This window comes from Hesperophylax consimilis, chromosome 11 (genome assembly GCF_061612785.1).
Source record: "Hesperophylax consimilis isolate HC1 chromosome 11, BYU_Hcon_1.0, whole genome shotgun sequence".
Classification (NCBI taxonomy): domain Eukaryota; kingdom Metazoa; phylum Arthropoda; class Insecta; order Trichoptera; family Limnephilidae; genus Hesperophylax; species Hesperophylax consimilis.
The window spans coordinates 4973559-4995464 of record NC_142846.1 but is presented as its reverse complement, the minus strand read 5'-3'; the positions used below and the strand labels follow the sequence as shown (position 1 = coordinate 4995464).

Here is a 21906-nt window from a genome sequence, read left to right as displayed (position 1 = left end):
TGCATAGTGTTACATATATGATATAATAACGTGTTGTCAAATTTAGACTGTCAAAATACATAATACACATAAAATTTATGTTTAAAACACATAAACGTACCTTATTATTTGTAAAATAATATAATTACGATCCAACACGTCGAAAAAACACTATATTTTGATATAATACTGGACATAAAAATGCACACAATCTGTAACCTCCAACTCTCAAGTTTAAAATCAAAATTTCAAATTATTGTGTGTAATCTATTGTAATTTTTCGACAACATTATTATGCAGAAATAATGTAAAAACAATACTGTAATACCAAAACCCACCAACAGATGTCAAAATGAAAAAAAATTAAAAAAAAGCTAATTATATCAGATGTGTTACACTATGCAGTTAAGGGTTTTAATAAATATTTTTTTACAGTCAATTTATCAAACAACTTCTTTTAAAAACTTTTAAAGGTGACATCCATCAATACAATAAATCATTTAAGAAGAAAATAATACTAACAAATCAAAGCGATAGATGAAACAGAATAAGACACAGAAAAAAAAAAGATAATGGTCTCAACTGGGAATTGAGCCCAAGATCTCTTTCTTACCTGGGAAACGCCTCTAACCATTCGTCCAATAAGACCTAAGTATTTTAAACATTACTGTTAATTACGATTTAAAATTTTCACGGCCAAAAGTATTTTTGTTATTTGTTTTTGGGGTGTTATGCCGTGTTGCGCTAACTTCTTCTTTAGCCAACGTTTCGGACAGCGTTGCAGTGTTTCAACAAAAAATTTCTTTTTATATTTGTACATTTTTTGATTTCTGCAGGTAACATATTTAAACAATTTGGTATCATGTAGTCTAGCGTTCTTTGTCCATATTTGTTTACGTGCTTTGGTACGATTAGTCCTTCATTTAATGTAAAACGAGTATTGTAAGTGTGTTCCAGTCTATTTATGTACATAGGGCTATTTATGTGCTGAAAAATTATTTTATACCACATAATTGCTCTTACCGAGAGGATTTTCAGATTTTGATAAAGGTATGGAACATTATGCCTTTGTTCATATAAACTTTTATGAGCTAATAATTAATAATTTCTTCTTCAATGATGTTTTATATTTTTAATTATTTCCACTTACACACCAAACACACAACTTTCATTGGCTTTGCCGCTTTGATCGTTCCTTCCAGAGTGGAAGATACTACCAGTATCGCCCTGGTGTAAGACCACCATTCAGAATTGAAACGTTGCTCCAAATGGCTTTAGCCGTGTTTAGTGACTAGATCTGAATAGCCAGGTACTTCCCCACCTTCCTCTTTCCCTTCCCCACTTACCTTCAGCCTCACAACATCCCCCAATTGGGGATGCCATAGTCTCACTGGCTCCAGACGGGAGCAGTTGGGACTCTTGTGAGGTATTCACTATAAAAAAATAAAAAAAAATTTGGTCATACTAGCCTGGCGTGAGTTGGTACGCCTCCACGCCATATCTCATTTATATTTGAAACTTTATATTTGAAATTGATTGCTTTCATTGCCGGCAACCCGGGCGTTAATTGTTTTATTTATCCACTTCCAGCAGTAAATTTCATATAACGGCAGTGGACAATGTTGCAAATAGCAAAAATATTTGACACAACTAAAATCCCCGGCGTTACGCGGGATTTACGAAAAAAATTTGAAATCAGATAAAGATAGTAATTTTTCTCTTATGTTGAACGTCATGTGTACAAAATTTCATCAAGAAGTGTAAAATTTTGCATTAACCCTAGATTCATAACCTTATCTAAGAGAAACATTATTCATAAACATTCATCTCACAGACGACTAAATTTAAGTGACGAGTTTTCGGGTACTTGTAAATAAAATAAATAAATTAAGTATGGCACTCTTTGATATGTTTAATTAGGTAACAAAAAAATAATAAACGAGCTAAAATTAAATTTAATCGGTACATTCCACACACATGAAGCCGCGATGGTCCATGCAAATATATACTTTTTGCATTGCTTGCATTGGAACCTTGTCATTTGCCGTTTTTTATAATCACAATAACCACAAACCTTTTTTTGAGTACCACTTGGACCAGGTGTGGCAATGGTAGGCATTTCATCTAAAACTTCGGCGATTTTCCTTTTTAGGCATATCTTCAAAGTTGGCATTTCGTGTCTTTTACGTAACCATATCGTTATCACTGTCGGAATTTGTCGGGACCATTTCATCTAATTCCACATGATCTTCGACATCACTGATTTCTACATCCTTTTGCTGACTGGTAAAATCATCATCACCAGAATCACATAAACGATTAAAATAGTCATCAATTTGCCGATCATCCATTCTAAAATAAAATAAAAAGATATGATGTAAACTACACACAATAATACATTTTGAACGATACAATAAGATGTAACTATAAATAAAAACTCATCTAGAATAATATCATATACTTACTTTTACTCTGTATAACCAGAACTCGTCTAAAACAATGTTTTCAAAATAGCTTGCAGTCTTGTCAAAAGTTACAGTATTCATAAACATTCGTCTCTCAGACGTTCAAAGGCCTATAACTTGTACACAAGACTTCACTGCGAGGAAAACGCACCCGCGTTACTAATGAACAAGCAATCTAGGAAGGTACTTGAGAGGTCATCATTCTCTTTCACTCGAGACCCTAGAAACAAATTTACGTTTTGCGCGGTCTGTGGGAAGAATGGTTATGAATCTAGGGTTAAGGGATGAGAAAAGGAGATGGGTGTGGTTTTTTGAAATCTCTTGTTATCATTGACATTTCTCTTCAATATCGGAATAAAACCGTAGATTAGTTTATAGTAGATAGTTCAAAATTCAAATCCACGCCACACGCCTCAGACACTTATATATAGACACGATAATTTCGAACTTTAGTTACTAATGTTTCTCTGCATGGTATCCTATTTCTTAAAATAAATTATAATTATATTTACAGTTGTGAATATTACATCTTGTTTGCAATTGTGAATATGTGTTTAATCATGTTTACGGTTGTGAAAATATGTTTCAACGAGTTTTAATGTTAACGAAACAACATTCAATTTCAGTTTTTTTTTTTTAATTCGTAGAACTCTATTTAATTTTTTTAATGCAAAGCAAATATGATGTTCTTCGAGGATTTGTGTTTATTTTTATTATTTTGACAGCTGTTTGCGCTTGTATAACCATGAAAATAGCCATGGCCACAATAATAAATATAAATACTAAAAATCTATGAAGAACTTAACATTATAATATTTGATTAAAATTCAATTTAAAAATAACGCTTGAATTTTATGTTTAAAATACATTACAAAGAAAAAACAGGAAGAAAATAATATTTGTCATCAATTTACTCAGACGTGGATGACCTTCGGGGTAGTGCAGTCGACTTCAAATCCAAAGGTCACTGTTTTAACATATTATTTTCCGGTGTTCGCAAACTAATTTTATTTAATGATTTGTTTTATTTTACATTTAATTAACATTAAATAACACACTTATATTCACCGACCAAGGTAATGTGTTCAATATTCCATCACGACACAAGCAGTATTAGTATTCCATCACGACACAAGCAACATTTTCCGCTTACTGTGGTGGTAGTATGAGATTTCCAAAGATTGTCGGGTTATTCGTAACTCGGGAATGTTTGTCTTTATTTTAAAAATATTTATAATGTTAGATGAAGGGTATCCACGGGATCGAACCGCGTAAAGAAATGTAATATATATTCAAGAATACCTGGCTAGCTCAAGCAGGGTTTCATGTTTTCAGTTCGTTGGTATTAAGAGAGAACATACGCCTTCTAGAAGTGGGTAGAACAAAAGGGTTTCTTGGAAATAAAACACTATTATTGTGGTGCTTTTAAATGCCTTCAAGAAGACCTATATTACAGCACGGGAATCTACGCGTAGGAAAAGCTTAAATCTCTTTGTGGACGGTTAAAACAATGAAAAATGATATTAAATTAATGGGAAGAAAACAGAGACAAAAATTAATATAATAAAGCATGGAACGATACCGCAGGTAGTTTTGTAGACGTTCAGGGGGCAGGCAGTAGAAAAAATTAATCGAAATATACTAGTAATTAATTGACAAACACTGTTTAGCAAAGCAAGTCTCGAATTCAAAGCGGAGCACGTAACACCCTCTCGCTACCAGAGCTAAAATCAAAGAGAGCGTCTACCCTTCGTTCGGAGCTGAGGACTCCCTCGCCCCGCCTCTCCCGATAATGGTCAACGCCCCCAAGGGGTTACCATATGAAAATATTTAAAAATACAAAGTACTTGATTTTAAGAAAATATTACGGGGTTGAATGTTTTAAATTTAAAGAAAGTTCATTTCATAACAATAATACCTACCTATATATATGCGGCACATTCTAGAGTGGTAGATACTTACTCTCAGTAACGCCCTGGTGAAAGACCACCATTCAGAATCTGCAGAACATTGCTTTAAAGTACGTTAGTCATGTTTGGTGACCATAGTCATCTGAAATAAAAGATACTTCTCCACCCTCCTTTTCCCCATCTCTTTCCCTTCACCGCTTTTCCAGCATCACAACATACCCCATTTGGGGATGCGGTATTTAGCTGGCTTCAGACGCATGTGCGCAGTTGGGACTCTTGTGAGATATTCATATAAAAATTAAATTGAAACAAGAAAGTACCACTATTTATTTCTGAAAATTTTTTTTTTTCAGAAATGTATTTTTAGTGCGAAACACACTTAACAGCCCCCCACATCAACAACCAAATTCAAGTAAAAAATATCTTAATGTACGATTCAATTTAAAATGCAGGTATACTACTTACCCTCACATAATTATGATTATATTTGAATGATTTCTATAACGTATTTTTTGTGCAATATCACCTCAAGGGCGCTGTACAAATATATAATACATTTCTACAATGATCTATGTTTTTACTAACTATATATGGAGATGATATACAGTACCATACTTACCTGGTAGCTCACTTACGATTCACTTAATTAACAAAAAATATTTTTTTATTAACGAAATTTATACAAGATTTAGGACATGATTGGAAAATTGGGTATAATTGGACTTTCTCTCAGAAACCGTACATTTAATTTAAGGCTATACACATAGTGTATGTTATCCGTTTTGCCATAGATTTTAAATTTAAATACTATTTTATGTTCGTCAAGCCTATAAATGAACACCTTAGCCATAGCGACACTAGGTATATAGAAATGTTTACTGTTAAAAACACATAAAATGTATTTATGTAAGTAGGGCATAACTGCAATATTGATTTGTATCCATTTACATCTAAAAGATTCAATTGAATTTATCTCCCAAAACTTGTAAATACATTTTGTCGCTGGTGTGGATGACGTTTAGCAAAATGATTTAACTTTTATGTTGCATTTAAACCTTTGATGTCCTACTCAATTAAATGCTTTGTTAGTAATGCTCCTTAAATATAGGTGCCAGGAAAACTTGAGTCGAATTTATCATCACCATAGATGTTGAGGGAGCCAATCCACAAAATCATAAAGCTGACAAAGATTGTTTGGTGACAAAAATGTTACATTTTATTTGTTTTAATTTTTCGTTTTGTTTTTAAAGATAGAGTAGTGAAACTTTGAACATAAATATTTTGTAGTCTTATCTTTTTGAATAATTCAAAAAATTGTATTTTGGAAATTATGTGTGTATCTCTTGATCACTAAATATTGAAAGAAATAGATCGCCAGGATAGCACACTGGTGGGATAGATGCTTTTGTGTACTTAGCACAGTTTCTCCAAATTTGTAACTTTGCTACCTTGAAATCTAAGTTGACGATATATATATTACATGAATTCCGTGCAAGAGTCCCAACTGCTCCTAGTCGACTGGATCCAGAATGCTGTACATATTATTTTAAATAAATAAATAGTAAAATACCCAAAATCAATCAAATAAAATTTACTTGCGCACGTCGGGATTTGAACCCGCGACCTTTGACTTGCTAGTCGAGAACTTTGACCTCGACCATAAAAGCGTCATGCAGACAGTTGTCTTTATGCGGCATTCCCAAAACAAACAATAACAACAAAATTGTTATAACAAAGACAAAACAGAATCAAGTTGATATATTTTAAACATGGTAGATATAGTCAAAAGATTTGATATTATTTTAGGTTGTGGTGGTATTTTTTATACTGTTTGGTAAGTAAATTAATTCATGTGTCTTAAATAGGTTGATTTCAGGATTTTTTTAAGAATTGTTTAGTTGCCTTCCGTAACTGCTGTATCTACAGTATCAAAAACTGGCAGTCTGCATTTCCCGGGGTGTCGCAATTGTACACCTAGAAAAAAAGAAAAAGAATAATATTTCAGAAGTCTTATTACAGATACATCGAATTTTTTATAAATCGAAGAGTAACAATGGTCCACCACGTGCAACTATTAATAGTAACATAAAAAGTTACTTAAATGCACAATGTTCTGAGCTCAAGCGACATGTAAAAATGTTTTTTTTTAAATATATTTTAACGCCATATAGGAAGACCTATAGAAAATAATTTCCCTCGTGGCCTATGTCATCTTTCGGGATGCTGTGTGGAGGATCTCTTTAAGGAAAGGAAGGAGAGGAAGACCTTTGAAGGCAAAAGGTATGATGGTTAGATGGGAATCTAGGGATCAGTGTGTCGAGGAGTGACGGAATTATGAATCGATATGAGTCGAAAGACCAGTTGAAGAGGTCAAATGGTCTCCCCAAAACTCGGGCGCCCTTGAGATGATGACCTATGGCAAGTGTTGGTTATCCAATAAATTGTTCCTGGGGAGGCGGCACCCAAACCTGCCTCACAAATTAAAATTCGTTAATTTAAAGTTAACCACGCCACGTGGAGATGTAATTGCAGGTCAATAAAATTTTGTAATTTTTCTCATATAGTAGAGGGTCATTCAAAAATAAATAAAAATTCACCCCGCCTTACTACATATTAATTCTTTTAAACGTAAAATGGTGTCTAGAATACATAAAATAATATTTTACAAGAATATAGCATTTGTTTTTATAATGATAAAAGTATTAACCGTTAATGTGTCAAAAAATCCACCGTGGATTTCTGACTTTTGTACCCGTTGACTGCCATTGAATCCATCGTGAAGTTGCTAGAAGTTCAGTTTTATTGTATTTTGTAATATAATAGCATATTAAAATGAATCGAAATGAAAAAAGTAATGAATCCACTTCTATTTAATAGCCTTCCAGATCACATTAAATTGTCATCAATCAATTCCTTGTAACATTTAAAAATAATGTTAAATTATTTCTGCCATCCGAGGATTTCCAACATATTCTTTCATCTTTGTCCTTTTAAATTGTGGCATAATATATTTTCATTTTTTTCTTTTATAGTATAAATTATTTTTTCTCTCTTTCTTTCTTTTTTGTTTTTAAAAATAATAGTTTATTATCATTTTTCTTGCAATTAAATATCAAGGTCACCCTACATGTTTACAACATTATTCTGTAATGAATAGGCTTATAGGTACCATATAGGTATCCAATTCGTAGAAACGTCAATGTAACAATGTTGTTATCTTAATATATAATCTTTGTGTTATTTTTTTTATTATTTTGTAAAATTATAAACCTCAACACAGGCTTGTCCTAGTGAGGTTAAAAATTCTAACCTAAAAAATTATACAATGTAAAGAAACGATAAATAAATAAATACTTAATATTATTCTAGTCTCTCGTTTCGTCAAGTGCAAATTTATTATATTTTACTTTGAAATTTTATATTTGTGAGTGTGAAAAATATTTACGGTTTCTAATGTCAAGTATTTATTGACTGAAAAATCTCATTGAATTTAATTTGTATTGTGAAAATCACTTATTACGTTTTATGGAAAAATTTTCGAATTTCTTTATTATGGTATTAGAGAGCGAAAAACATTTCACTGAAATGTTTTTCATTTCATTTCTATCCTGGGAAAAAAAAAATTGTTTATTTATAAATTATACAAATATTATCTGTCTGTGATCATTTTCGGTATTAGAAGTGTTTATTAAATAAGCGATAAAGTTGCTACTAATAATATAATATTTTTGACGGAAAATTATTTAAATTTTCATTATTGAAATTAAAAAGGATTTGTCGAGATTTTAGACTGACTTGTATGCGCTAGTAATATTAATAAATTGCAAGTTGCAATCGGAGTTCCTTAATTAATGCAACCTGAATAATTTGTGGTAATACATTGATGTGTGTGGCAGACGCGGCCCGTGACTGTAATTACCAGCAGTGCATTTCACTTTTAACATGTACCTAGTCTGTAATTTAGGTGGAGCAAATTAATGAATGGGAACACCTACTGAAATTCATTCTATCTTTTAAGTTATATTTGTAAAATAACTGATTAAATAATACAAAATTTTGTTGAAAATAAAGGACACTCAATTCATCGTTGAAAATATAGCGAAACCGTTTGATTTCACCGCGAACGAGTTCCAATGTGTTAATGTTGTTGCGTTAACATTGAACATTAGTATTTCTAAGCGAATCCATTCCAAACGCATTGGATTACGCATGATCAAAGTGATGCAAAATTCACTCGCCGTCAAAGCACTTCGATAATGCACGGATGGGTTATGTATCTGCACTGCTCTAACACGTAATTTGACGTTAAGAGTGTAATCTGTCTCGCTCATGTCACCGTTTCGGCTACTTCGGGCTGTCTCGATACTGCCCGACGCTGTTTTAGTAGTATGGTAAAAGTTGGTTTTGTGCATATCTGGGTATGCACGACCGCTTGCTTTTGCGCGGGATTTTTTTACTAGAAGATAGCTCAAATAATGACCTGACGGGAATTACGAATTTCTTACATCGATCACTGGGGCACAGATGTCGTTGTAATTTGTTATGTGGAGATTGAAGACAAGCAGTGCAATGCACAAATGCACGTACCAAGGAACCGCCTCTGGTGTGTGGACGAGTCTCGATGAGTATAAACAACACACGTCTGTTTGGTAAAAAGTCCGTTTATTTGTGTCTAAAAACAAGAATATAGTGAATGACACACCCAATACCCATGGCCGACTAGAATTACGACAATTTTAACCATTATGCTTACTTGATATGTTTGCGGTTAAACAACATACAAATCAGATGTCACAACGAGAGCCAACAACAATCGCCGCCATTTGCAAATAATCGTTGATCGATGGCACTGACTTGATTATGTGACATTCAATATCCGTCACGACCTAGGCCTGTACTATATTCGACTTTGCGTAAAACCATCATATGAGTTGACACTTTGGCAAAACCAAGTAGTATATCGGTAGGTACTTATTTGAAGTTAAAAATAATATTTTACACTTACCAATTAGTCCGCATTGTATGCTACATTCAAGTTTTCTCTGATTGTCGTAGTTTTTTTCATCGGTCCCGCATACCGGATTATACTCGTTGGTTGCACAGGCCGCAACGCAAGCGGGGTCGACTGGGGCAGGGGTGCTAAAACATATTTCTTAAATATTAAAACATTATAAAACATGATTTTTATAATTCACGGCGCTAAACTTGCAACCTGCAGAATTCACACAAATGTACCAATTAGAGTAAGAAACTTCAATATAATATTCACTTTTTAACTATTTACAATATTTGAAAATCTCATACCGGTAAGCAAAAAATGTTGTTTGTGTTATGATGGAGGACTTAGCCTGGGTAGGATCTAAGTGTGATACAAACTCGGTGACTGACCGGTACATGATTATTAAAAACTCCAAACCATTTACAATCCTGACTAAAAAATGAATCATGGGTCAACTTACCTAAATCTAATGATAAAATCTAAGCCCTTTACAATCTTGACTAAACCATGACGAATGGGTCAACTTACCCATATCTGAATGAATAAATCTAAACAAATTACAATCCTGACTAAACAATGAATCATGGGTCAACTTACCCAAATTCTAATGAAAAAATCTAAACCATTTATAACCCTGACTGAGCAATGAATCGTGGCTCAACTTACCTAAATCTTGATTTAAGTTATCTTAAAGACATATACAAACCTGATTTAATTAGGTCAAAATTGTATCTTAAATTAAACTTGAAACCAATGAATCATTGATTGTTAAAATAAAATTTTATTTTTTAACAACTCTGTCTCGGTACAAGATATCCATAGTGGTACAAATACAGTAAAATATGTGTAAACCTTACTTGTAAAGATATACTTTTATTTATTTTTTTTTATTTTTTTTTTTTTATTTATTCACATTTAAACCCGCTAAACTACTTATGTAGTTTGTCAGCAGGGACATAGAGACAACATTTATACATTCATAAGATACAATTTGAACGGTACATAATTACATAAATTGGTTACATTGCAGAAAAGTTTAAATAGCAGCATAAAAGCCTTATATAATAAGCAAGTAAAAATAAATGTATGAACAAATTAGTATTATCAACAAGTACATCAATAGTTTCATAAATAGAGGTAGGTAGTCAGGTATTACAAAATAATTGTTTTTCCATTTTCTAAGAATATGAATTCCATTTCAGGGGCATCAGTATAGATCATTATTATCCAATAACCATTTCCTTAGATTATATTTAACATTAGCAGTATACATGTTATTATTTTTAATTGTCATTGGTAATAAGTTAAACATTTTGGGTACTATATAGTTTAAAGTTCTTTCACCATATTTATTAGTACATTTCGGAACTACCAGTCCTTCATTTTGAGTGAATCTTGTGTTATGTTTATGGCAAACTCTTTCCCTATACAATGAATCAGACAATATAACATGTTGACTTACAATATTATAAAACAATAATCCTCTGACAGGTAAAATATTCAGAGACTTGTATATTAATTTAATGTTACTTCTGTGTTGATTGTCATATTTATGGATTAACAATTTTATAATGGAGTTTTGTAATGTTTGTATATAGCTTACATTAGTTTTACAAGAATGTCCCCAAGAAGTAATTCCATAACGTATAGTGGATTCAGCCAGAGATAAGTAGATTAACTTTAAAGTACTTATAGGCACGAAATATTTTATTTTATAAATCCTACCCACAATAGCTCGTAGACGTTTACAAACATTAGCAATTTGTACATCCCATTTCATGTAGCAGTCAATAGTAACACCCAAATATACATAACTTTTGACAAAATCAATGGTTTCACATGAACAGGGCTGTGCAACATTTTTATGTATGCAGTCAAATGTGTGTGTATATAATGAAGGAATTACATTACATCTGGCGTGTGGAGATCTGATGTGCATAATTTTAGTTTTTTTGGCGTTTATAAAGAGGCCTGCATCATGCGACCATTTCAGTAGGGCAATAAAATCATGTTGCATAAGGTTCATTGCAGTAACCAGATCTTCGTGCGATATTACGAGCGCCGTATCGTCTGCATATACAAAATGTTTAACAAATGAAAACAATTTTCTCATAATTGAGACATAAATAATATAAAGGGTTGGCCCTAGAATTGACCCCTGTGCAACACCTGTTGAGATATATTTTCTTTTGCTAAATTTTTTAAGAATTTTTACTCTTATTTGTCGATCAGTTAGTAATTTTTTTAATAAAACTAGCAGCTTTCCTCTAATTCCTATTGCCTCCAGTGTTTCTAATAGTTTATTTGTATCAATGGTATCAAATGCCTTAGAGTTATCTATGAATAAAACCAAAACTTGTTTTTTTAGATTTAATTCATAATTTATGTGATTTGAAAATTCCTGAAGCAGCATTTCCGTACTTTTTTTCTTTTGAAATCCATATTGGTTGGGATCCAACAAAGAGAAAGATTCTAGATATTTATTAAGTTTTATGGAAATGTATTTTTCAAGTATTTTTTCTAGGGCTGGCAATATGCTTATTGGCCTATAATTTTGAATATCTGTATGTTTGCCCCCTTTGTAAATTGGCCTAATGATGCTACTTTTTAGTTCATCTGGTATTACTGCTTGCGATAAAATTAAATTGATAAAGTGTGTTATAACAGGCCCTAAAATATTAATATGTGTCTTAATGTCAAACATTCGAATGTTGTCAATCCCTGGTGACTTTGAATTGTTTAATTTGCTAACAATAATATTGATTTCTTGGCAGGTAGCTCTGGGTAGGTACATACTATGTTGCACTTCATTTGGCCTGACGGTCGATGCTAAATAATCACATTTATGTATCATAGAGCTAACACTATTTGTAAAATATTCAACAGACTTATCTGCTACGGTTTCTTCACTTAATAATGGTAATGTGTTAACCTGCCACTGACAGGTCGTTCAAATGTGAACATTTCACGTCCGAAATTTGCTAGATTTTTTTGGGATATCATTTTAACCTTTATGACTTTAAAATTGTATTGACGCCTCGATCTTGCTAAAAAAATGACACTTCCACTTTTATTTTATCAAAAAACAAGAACAAAAACCAACGAAAAACTTCAAAATAAAACCAAAAGAACAATTTTCTCAAGTTACTATTATAAATTTTAAAATTCTAACGTTTTAAGGCTGTTTTTAGGTTAAAATAAATTGTTTGTATGAAAAAATATATATTTTACTATGAAATATTTTTGTTTAGGAAAAAAACAATTTATTTTCTAAAGAAGTTTTTTACTTCTACCAATATGTAGAATCACCACCTTTAGATAGTGCACTTTACCCCCAGACACCCTGAACATCATTCGTAATATAAAATATTACTATATTTATATATTTTATTTACATTTCTTGAATAGCTGATAATCGAAAAAAAACATTTTTTTGAATCTGGAAACTGTTTTGTAAATTGTGTAAATTTAGATTTTTAAAGAAGATATCAGCATTTAAGTACCTATTTCGCTTTGTCGTAATATTACTAGGAAAACTTTTATATAATTTCTGTAAGTATATATTTTCGTTTTGCTTTACGGAAGATTTAAAAAAAAAAAAAATTGAAGGTTAAAAAAGATTACGTTGGTTGTCAACCTACGTCAATCCTTACAACTTCCAGATTCCTCTTATTTATTTTGATAACTGTCAACATATTTTTTTGGTTTCTTTGTTCTGTTTGGGAGGCGATAACAACAACACTTCTTCCATAGGTCACCCCAAGTGGTTCGATAAGCTTGGTGATTTAGCAGGGGTGCTCGGCTTCATGGGATGTGGCTTGTTTTGGTTTTGTAGGCGGATGCGTCTTCCTAACAACTGCATGGCGGGACTGATTGAAGGAGTCCTTATTGACTCTCCAGCTGGACTCTATAGCATCGCCTTGCACCGCAGTTCGAGGGTTCGATTCATACGTCCGTCACTCCTGGATACACCGACCACCAAATTCCTACCACCCCTCATCCTTTTTTCCTTCCCAGAACTTCCTCCCCTTCCTTTACATAAAAAGGCCCTGCACACGTTACATTACATTAAAAATGCATGACGTATTTGTTCAATCATTTCCGGGTTACGAATAACCTGACAATATTTTAAAACCTCCAACCATCAGAACGGTAAGCGGAGCATGCTGTTGTGTTTTGATGGTGGACTTAGCCAGCCGAGGAATTGAACACGCTACGCCTAGGTGGGACCCAAATGCGATGTCAACTCAGCTACATGTTAATAATATTATTGTTTTAATGTTACGTTTATGTTATCATATTGTGAACTGTAGACAGAATAACTTTCCCGTAGCTACTTCAAAAAAAATAATATTAAGCTATTTCTTCCCATTAGAAACCACTGTCCACATTTTAACGAATGTTAATTTTGTACGAGATAATGGGCTTAAAAGCATACTTGCTTAAGTTTAATTTAAAGCTTCTTCTATTCACCAGAATAATAACAAATGAAGTTTTCGTTGTTACCCCTTCCTTCAACATGGTAAGCAAGAAAACAGACTTGGAAATCTATTTATCGAGTGTTCATAAAATATTTTTTTAGTGATGACGATGATTCTCAACCCGAAGAGCATAGATTCCCAGCAAATGGGACGCGATATATATTATATAGCAGTATATACCCGGATATAACGTGTATATATATTCACAAATTATTTATTTAAAATAATATATAGTATATTTGCGGCACGATCACCACTCAGAATGGAAACGTTACTCAGAAAAAAATGGCTTTGGCAGTGTTTTACCTTCTTCTTTTCCATCTCCTCCACCTTCTCACTACCTTGAACATCACAACATACCCCAATTGGGGATGTCATAGTCTCACTGACTTGAAACGATTGGGAGCAGTTGGAACGCGTTTGTGGTATTCACATTAAAATATATATTTTTTTAATTATACAAATACGAAAAGTTATGTAGTAACGAATACTCATTAGCTATTCTTTGATCATTTATACGATATACGATTTGCTCTAGCGTAGACGTCCCATCAGCCCTTTTCCCCTCTCACAAAAAGTTGGGAACCCCTGCCTTAATGTTATAATAATGATAAATCTATAAATACCAGACTCATTTTGACTTGAATGCATTTTGATGCAGGCTGCTAAGCATGTATTTGAAGATTTCCCTCTCCACCAATCAGCGATGAACTGATGACTGGTGAAGTTTACAACAGGCTCAAGTCTTAAGACGTTCAAATAAAAAGAGTGCCCATACAACTGAGCCCTTGAATACTTTTCTGCTTCACTGCCCACATCAATGAAGCTTCTTTTCTAATAAATACAGCACCTAAAAAAATTTTAAAAAGCTGAAACCGTGGATTACAAACGACCTTATTCTCTGTATACGTAAAAGAGATCTAATTCGTTAACGAGCCCTCAATTCTTACGTTTCTGTAAAAAGTATCGTATTATTTGCAATAACCTAATAATAATATCCAAACAACAAAATAATGAAGATTCGGGATATGACAGTAAAGTAATTTGAAACATAGTCAGTGACATCTCAGAAAATATAATTATAACACAATCACAGGATATTATTGGCAAAATATTCTAGTCCACGAAGACCCAAAAAACTTAGCTGATCATGCCAACCTATACTTTAGTGACATTGAAACGAACTTAGCCAACAAAATTCTCAAAGCCACTAATAAAACTCAATCTACTAACAATAAGTGTAAAACTAAAAAAAAAAACTGGTTAAAATCGGCATACACGGAAATCTGCTTCGTTGGTTAGAATCATATTTATCACATAGAAGTCAATTAGTTACTGTTAACGGTTTAACTCTTCCCCAATCTTTGTTACGTCAGGCGTACCACAAGGATCACACACTGGACCTTTGCTTTTCTAAATTTTTACTAACGTCCTTACAATTGAACTCCGCTGTAACTTTTCTCTATATGCTGACGACCTCAAGTTATATAAAGCCATTAAATGTATGGAAGATTGTGAACACTTACAACAAGACCTTAACACTTTATCTGCTTGGTGTGTTGACAACGAAATGGAACTGAATATAGATAAGTGCTAAATTATAAATTTCACTTAGAACACCAACAAAATCCTATATTCAAATAGCATATGTGGTCACAATCTAGTAACAGTTGAATCGATCAAAAATTGAGGAATTATATTCGACAAACAAACTAACGTTCGACAACACATTGAATACATTGTAAGTAAATCAAATAAATTACTTGGTTTTATTGTAAGATCAACTAAACTGTTCAAGAATTCTAATAGCCTAATAATTCTATTCAATTCGTTAATCCCCAGTGTTCTTGAGTATGGGTCAACAGTCTGGAATACACATTATATCAGACAGGTATCTAGACTTGAATCTGTCCAAAGAAAAATTTACACCGATTTTGTCTTATTGATCAGGTGTCTACCATCTAATAGACGGTTACGAACAAAGATTTTCATATTTCAAATAAGAGAATCTAGTTAAAAGACGAAACATAAATGACCTATTTTGAATAATTAAGTAGATAGTAACATGGTCCATCAAATCAATTTAAACGCCAGGCCCAAATTCACAAGAAACCTTAACATATTTTGGACCTAAATTTTTACCAATAACTCTGGATACTTGAATTCTATGTCTAGAATGTCTCGATCATACAACGATATTGCCAAAACATATCCTTGCATAGATATTTTCGTCAATAATATAACTAGTTTTAAGAGATTTCTTCACGATTTCTGTACCTAAAAATAAAAAATGAAAAACAAATATTTTTTTTTGATTTTTGATGGTTTGATATTCTATTACACACCTAAATAAGACATATTTTTAAAATGCCTTGTAAATTTTGTAATTATAAGCTTTGTATAAAAAAATACTGATATTGTTGTGATAGTGAATGTGCAAATGTGATTGCTGCAGACACATCTAGGGACATTTATATTTGAATGTAAATTTATTTTATACAAACCACAAGAATGTACTTTAAGTGTCCTGTTTGTGTCTTAAATTCTGAGAAAATGGAGGTGATTCACAAACCTTGAGTTAACATTAACATCTTTGAATAATTCAGCAATAAGCGTATCCAAATCCTCAGCCTGTCTGCCTATTCTGTTGCCAGGAGCCTGGTGAGATAACGTTATTTGTAGGGCGAGCAACACTGTAAAATAAACATTGACAAAAATCAATCATTTGCATACCTTGCGAGTGGCATCGAGCCAATTGTTTTTATCACGTAACTTCCAGTAAAAAACGTCAGTAAAAATATTGAATCAATGATTATTAATTACTAGTGCACCCGCAATGCTTCGCGATTACTAATCACCAATTCCACCAATCACTACTGTATACCACATTGTTACTGTTACTGTTAAAAAACTACATTACATCGAATTTCATTCGACTCCGTATCTTATTCCGGGGCAGTTCACATTGCGTTAAGTATTCCTCGAGCATCCCTGATTTCTTCTACCATTCTACCACCCTCTAAGAACTCCCGGCTTTAATAAGAACAAACTTTTTGAGTCGACTTTGTGATATGCATATTTTTTGAGCTGTCATTTTCGAGTAAATAGAGTCTGAATTTTTTTAGGTTAAATTTGTACGAAATGGTTCACTAGTGGGATAATATCAGCTGTTTTGTCTATGAAAATGTGTTGCAGCGTAGACCTACCTCCAAAGGTTCCATGATAACTCAACACAGTGATGAAGTCATGAAGTCATTAGAAACGATGAAAAAAAAAATTTAAACCTAACCTAACCTACATAACCCAGTTAATAATTTTTTTGTTTAATCACTCTCCCTGACTTATATAACTTTTTAAAGATGGGATGAATTATCATTTTGATGATTTATCCGGTCACCACCTCCAAAAGTTGTATTATCCCTGGGTTGCCGAAAAAAAAATTATCCATAGAAATAATTTATTTTGGGTTCTCTGTGTGATCCATACTTAAACCAGATTCTCACTTCTACTACGAGCTGTCTTTATTATTATTATCTATTTATTGTTCTTCAAAAGTACTATCCGTTAAAATGTTCTAAGCAGTACAACAATATTGTTATGACAAAGAAGAGGTATAAACAAATAGGTCTCTATAAACCAATGCATTAGAATTTCCAAGTGACCAAAAATCATCATCAAACAAACGGATTTTTAAATTTCAATGGCTGCACATAATTTCAGGTGATAATTTAAAGCCACTTTGAAAAAGTAATCGATACCTATGTGAGTGTAAGCTTTTCTGTGGCTACAAAAATTTCACGAAGCTGTCAACTCCTGTTGCAAATCTCTTTATGAACACATAACATGTAATTCTTCTTTACAAACATGCAATCATTTTTAAAAAGCAAGAACTTCTGCAAGACAAAATTATTGAATGGCGTACAATGAAAGAGCGGACCTGTTGTATTATACTAGCTTTTAACGGTTCCCATGGCGACCAGGTTATTGTAAAAGTTTTATGTAATCTGAGATTTACCTAATCGAAGAACATTTTTCTATCAATTTGTATGTTTTAATGTCTAATTTATATAATAATACCTTATTATGAGCATCTTATTTCATTCAGCTCTCAGAAGTAGCCAGCTAATGTTTTGATGTTTATTAGGAGTTCCTTATTTAAGGCGATGCACTACGTAGTAATGCAAAATCATTTGGTTTGTAAATAAATTTGGTCGCCTAGAAACATTTCAGATGTTATAATTAGATACTGCGACTAGAATACATCTTGGCCTTTGAAATAATCGAGAATTTTTTTAAATAAGTTTTTTTATAAGCCCAGAAAAAAATAATGTATAAGGCCTATGAAAACTGCTTTAAAGTTCAAAATCTTATACTTACGAACCCATTTTCGGTTATGATTTTATTGTATAATTTGGAAAATTATGTTATTTATAAAATTATCCGAAAAAAAAAATATTTATGCCTGAACATCCACAAAATAAAATAAAAGGCACTTTTTGGCAATGTTTCTTTCTTGCATAAATCAAAACAGGCGGATGATGATAAGCAGGAATTTAAACCTAATCGCCATCTACGTAAGGGCTGTTATTGATAGCGGATCGATTTAAAATATTACACGACGTAGTGCATCGCCTTAAAATATGCTTGTTGTGCTTGTAATTTTTCAGTAAAAATACTCATCCAATGTAAACGGGCATTGGGTGTTTTCCTTATAGAATAAGGAAGTAAATAGTAAAATGCAAATATCTGCATATATGAAAGAAATACTTTATAAACTTGTTTTTCCTTCATTTATTCAATCGTAATATCAGGAAAAGTGTGCACATTTTTCTACTTATTGATAAATAATATTTCAGAATGTTTCACGTTCGTCAGCAAAACGAAGCACATATTTATTTTTAAACTATTTATATCGTAAAAACTTGATGGAAAACTGGTTTGGTAATTTAATATTAGTAAAATCATTGATATTGACTGCTTTTTTTTCTCTAAATCAGAGGTTCCCAACTTTTTGGGACCGTTGCCAATTTTTAAAGAATATTTTTACTCAACGTACTTACCCCCTCGAAATTTTTAAAATGTACTAAGCCCAAGAACAAACCAATAAATGCTGTTGAACCTTATCGTTCGGAAAGACAGATTTAAAAGAAAGAAAGCTACTTCCTCACAGATTACTTATATCTTCCACTGGTGGGCAATTTTGCTTATGATAGGAATCACTCGTCTTTATGAAGAAGCAAAGAATTACTCTAAAAGCAAGTTCACCCAAACTATTTTTGTACCATTTCCCACAAGTTTCGTGATAGTAAAATTCCACTCTTATTCCAGTGAAAACTGAACGCTGAGATTTCCAGATAGTTAAAAGTTGTTATTACAATCTCAGACTGTTTACATATAAAGCGTTGGATATTCATCCTTGCAGCTCTTTTTAGTATCGATTCCATATGTTGTTTCAAATACTTACAATAAAAGGCATTCACTTAGACACTGCAGACCATAAATCATTTGCCAACATTAAGAAGGTTGAAGCAAAGCGTGTTTTTAAAAGTTTTTACCGTAAAGAGGTTATTATAGACAATGGTATTATATCCATTCCCCAATATTTGCATGTCAAGCTGACTTAAGAGTACTTTTTAAAAAGTTCCTTCTCTTGTTTGTGAAATAGCAGATTTGCATCACATTTATTAACAACCAATAAGTTTTTAAATATGGATTTTCATTTATTCTTAAACTTATTTTTTACTCTTCAAGCTTTTTTTAACTCTTCAAGCTAAGCCAGAATATTATTCTATTTGTAACAAAAAAATCAAAACGAAAGTAAAAAATGCTTAAAAATACCTTGAAAATACCAAAAAAAATACCATAAAAAATACTTGAAAAATACCTAAAAATACAAAAAAAATAACTAAAACTTGCTTAGATAGATTACGTGCATGTATAAAGTCATACCATTCCAGGGCAGCGTTAGAAAACGTATAAAACAATAATACTATTTTATGTTTTTAAACACTCTTTTACTTCTTTTCGCTTATTTATTTCTGACCGGACCGGTTTCACTTTATAATGGGCATCTTCAGACCTGTCCCCGTATAAGGTGAAACCGGTTCAGTCAGAAATAAATAAGAAGAAGAATGTTTAAAAATGTATTTTGATACATAAAGAAGACTTAATAATGGAAATCCAACATGAACTTATTAAAGCTTTAAAAATTATAAATAAACAAAAGAATAAATTTATATCGAATTGAAATTCTTTTCAATAAATAATTCTTGATCAAAGCACACTTACATACACCATACAAAATATTTTTATACATGAAATCATGTCATAACACCATTAAAAATTGCTATTTAGAATGTTAATGAACATTTATCTTATTTTTTTGAAAAAAACATCATTTAAAAAATAAATTAGTCTAAAAATTATGTTTGTACTTACAGCAAGCTATCAAAATTAGTTTTTCAGCCATTTTGAGTAGTATTTTAGCAATTTTAATCAAGAACAACACGGTAAACTCTATCTACTATGCGGAGCTTCTCACAGATCAATGCAGAATGTGATCTAAAATGGCGTTTGAATTATTTTATAACATATTTATTGGAATTGTTATCCTTATGACGGCTATATGAACCATTAATAATACTCACACCTGCAAACACACATACGTACACACACAAATACTTAAGCTACTGTCAACCTGTTATTATTACTCATTTATCACAATTAACATATTACAAAGAAACATATTTAAGTTTCCGCTGAAATATTTAACATAAATTAAATAGTTTCATCATTGTAACCAACTGTTTGGTTTTGTAATATAAATAAACCGTTATATATTTTATAATATAATAATATACAAGATGTCTGGGGGTAAGGTCTGGTAACTTTGGTAGGTGATTCTAACGATAGTACCTTCAATTAAAAAAAAAATATATATAATGCTTTTATGAAATTTAAGCGTAACTATTTTCAGCTAAAAATGTTAAATTGCTTGCATGTAAAAATAAAGCTTTCAATACGTACAAAAATTGAAAAAGATAGTCAAAATTAGAAAAAAAAGTTTTTTTTCTATCTTTTTTACCTCTAGATACTATCGCGTAGAATCACCACTTGAAGTTACCATTCTTTACCCTCGGTAGCCCTAAATATTCTGTTCATGTTCAAAAAAAAAATTTGTTCACGTAAGTATGTTATCATTTTTTAATACAAATTTGTAAGTAAAGCACTTAAAAATAATAATTTTTATATTTTTATCAATGTAAGGACTTTTTGGTTTTCGTTGGTAGAACATTAATTCGTCTCTTATAAAAATGTGCTCCATCTATCGACGGTAATATTTAGATGAAATAATTTAATTTAATAAAATTTGGTTTCAATCGCATTCCTGTTATTGTGGAAGAACGACATCTATGAATAAAATTTAAAAGAAGTATTTTTAATGAGTAACACAGGTTTATAAAATTAAATTCACATTCAATTTGGTTGCTTTAATTTTACCTCCTCAATTCTCTATTTCTATTAATAGATAACAATAATATCGTACAGAAACACGCTGTTAAATTCGCTCCTGTCTAAAAATTAAATAAGTAAGCAATCTAAACGCGTTTAACCTAAAACAGTGCTCTTATACACACGGAATTGCACTAGCAGTGCTGTTGAAAAGTTTCAAGCCGTTTTAAAACGTCAGTATTAACTTAAATCTGATTTCTATAAGCCCGAGTTGCTGTCATATTAATTGATTATCATCGATCGCTCTGTCCGAACTCTGTTTGTGTGTGTCGTGTGTGTGTACGTGACAGCTGATTCTACGAACTCCGCCTACACAACGCAGGGCCGCTAAACCTTTTTCAAACCACACATCTCGAAGAAGTAACATGGACACCTGTGATACATATTCCTTTATCACAGCGGCAAAAAATATTACTAACGCTTTACATACCACAATTATGGATCCTACCAACAAGTTCACGAAAGAACAGATGGGGAAATTATCACCTAAACTTTCGGGAAATATAAGCCTTATTGCTGCTAAAACGGGCTTTTTAAAAGGTGAACTGAAGACATACCAA

At 32.0% G+C, this 21906-nt stretch overlaps 1 protein-coding gene across 1 annotated transcript; it reads right to left on the bottom strand.

The window, feature by feature from the left end:
• Positions 1 to 6097: 6097 nt before the first annotated feature.
• Positions 6098 to 20412, bottom strand: LOC149419682 (uncharacterized). The gene is made up of 4 exons (XM_089636985.1): positions 20273 to 20412; positions 16407 to 16527; positions 9360 to 9493; positions 6098 to 6328 (listed from the first exon to the last, which is right to left on the bottom strand). Exons 1-4 carry the CDS (start codon positions 20301 to 20303, stop codon positions 6249 to 6251), a joined length of 366 nt encoding a protein of 121 aa, XP_089493111.1. The 5' UTR covers positions 20304 to 20412; the 3' UTR covers positions 6098 to 6248.
• Between the last annotated feature and the right edge of the window lie 1494 nt (positions 20413 to 21906).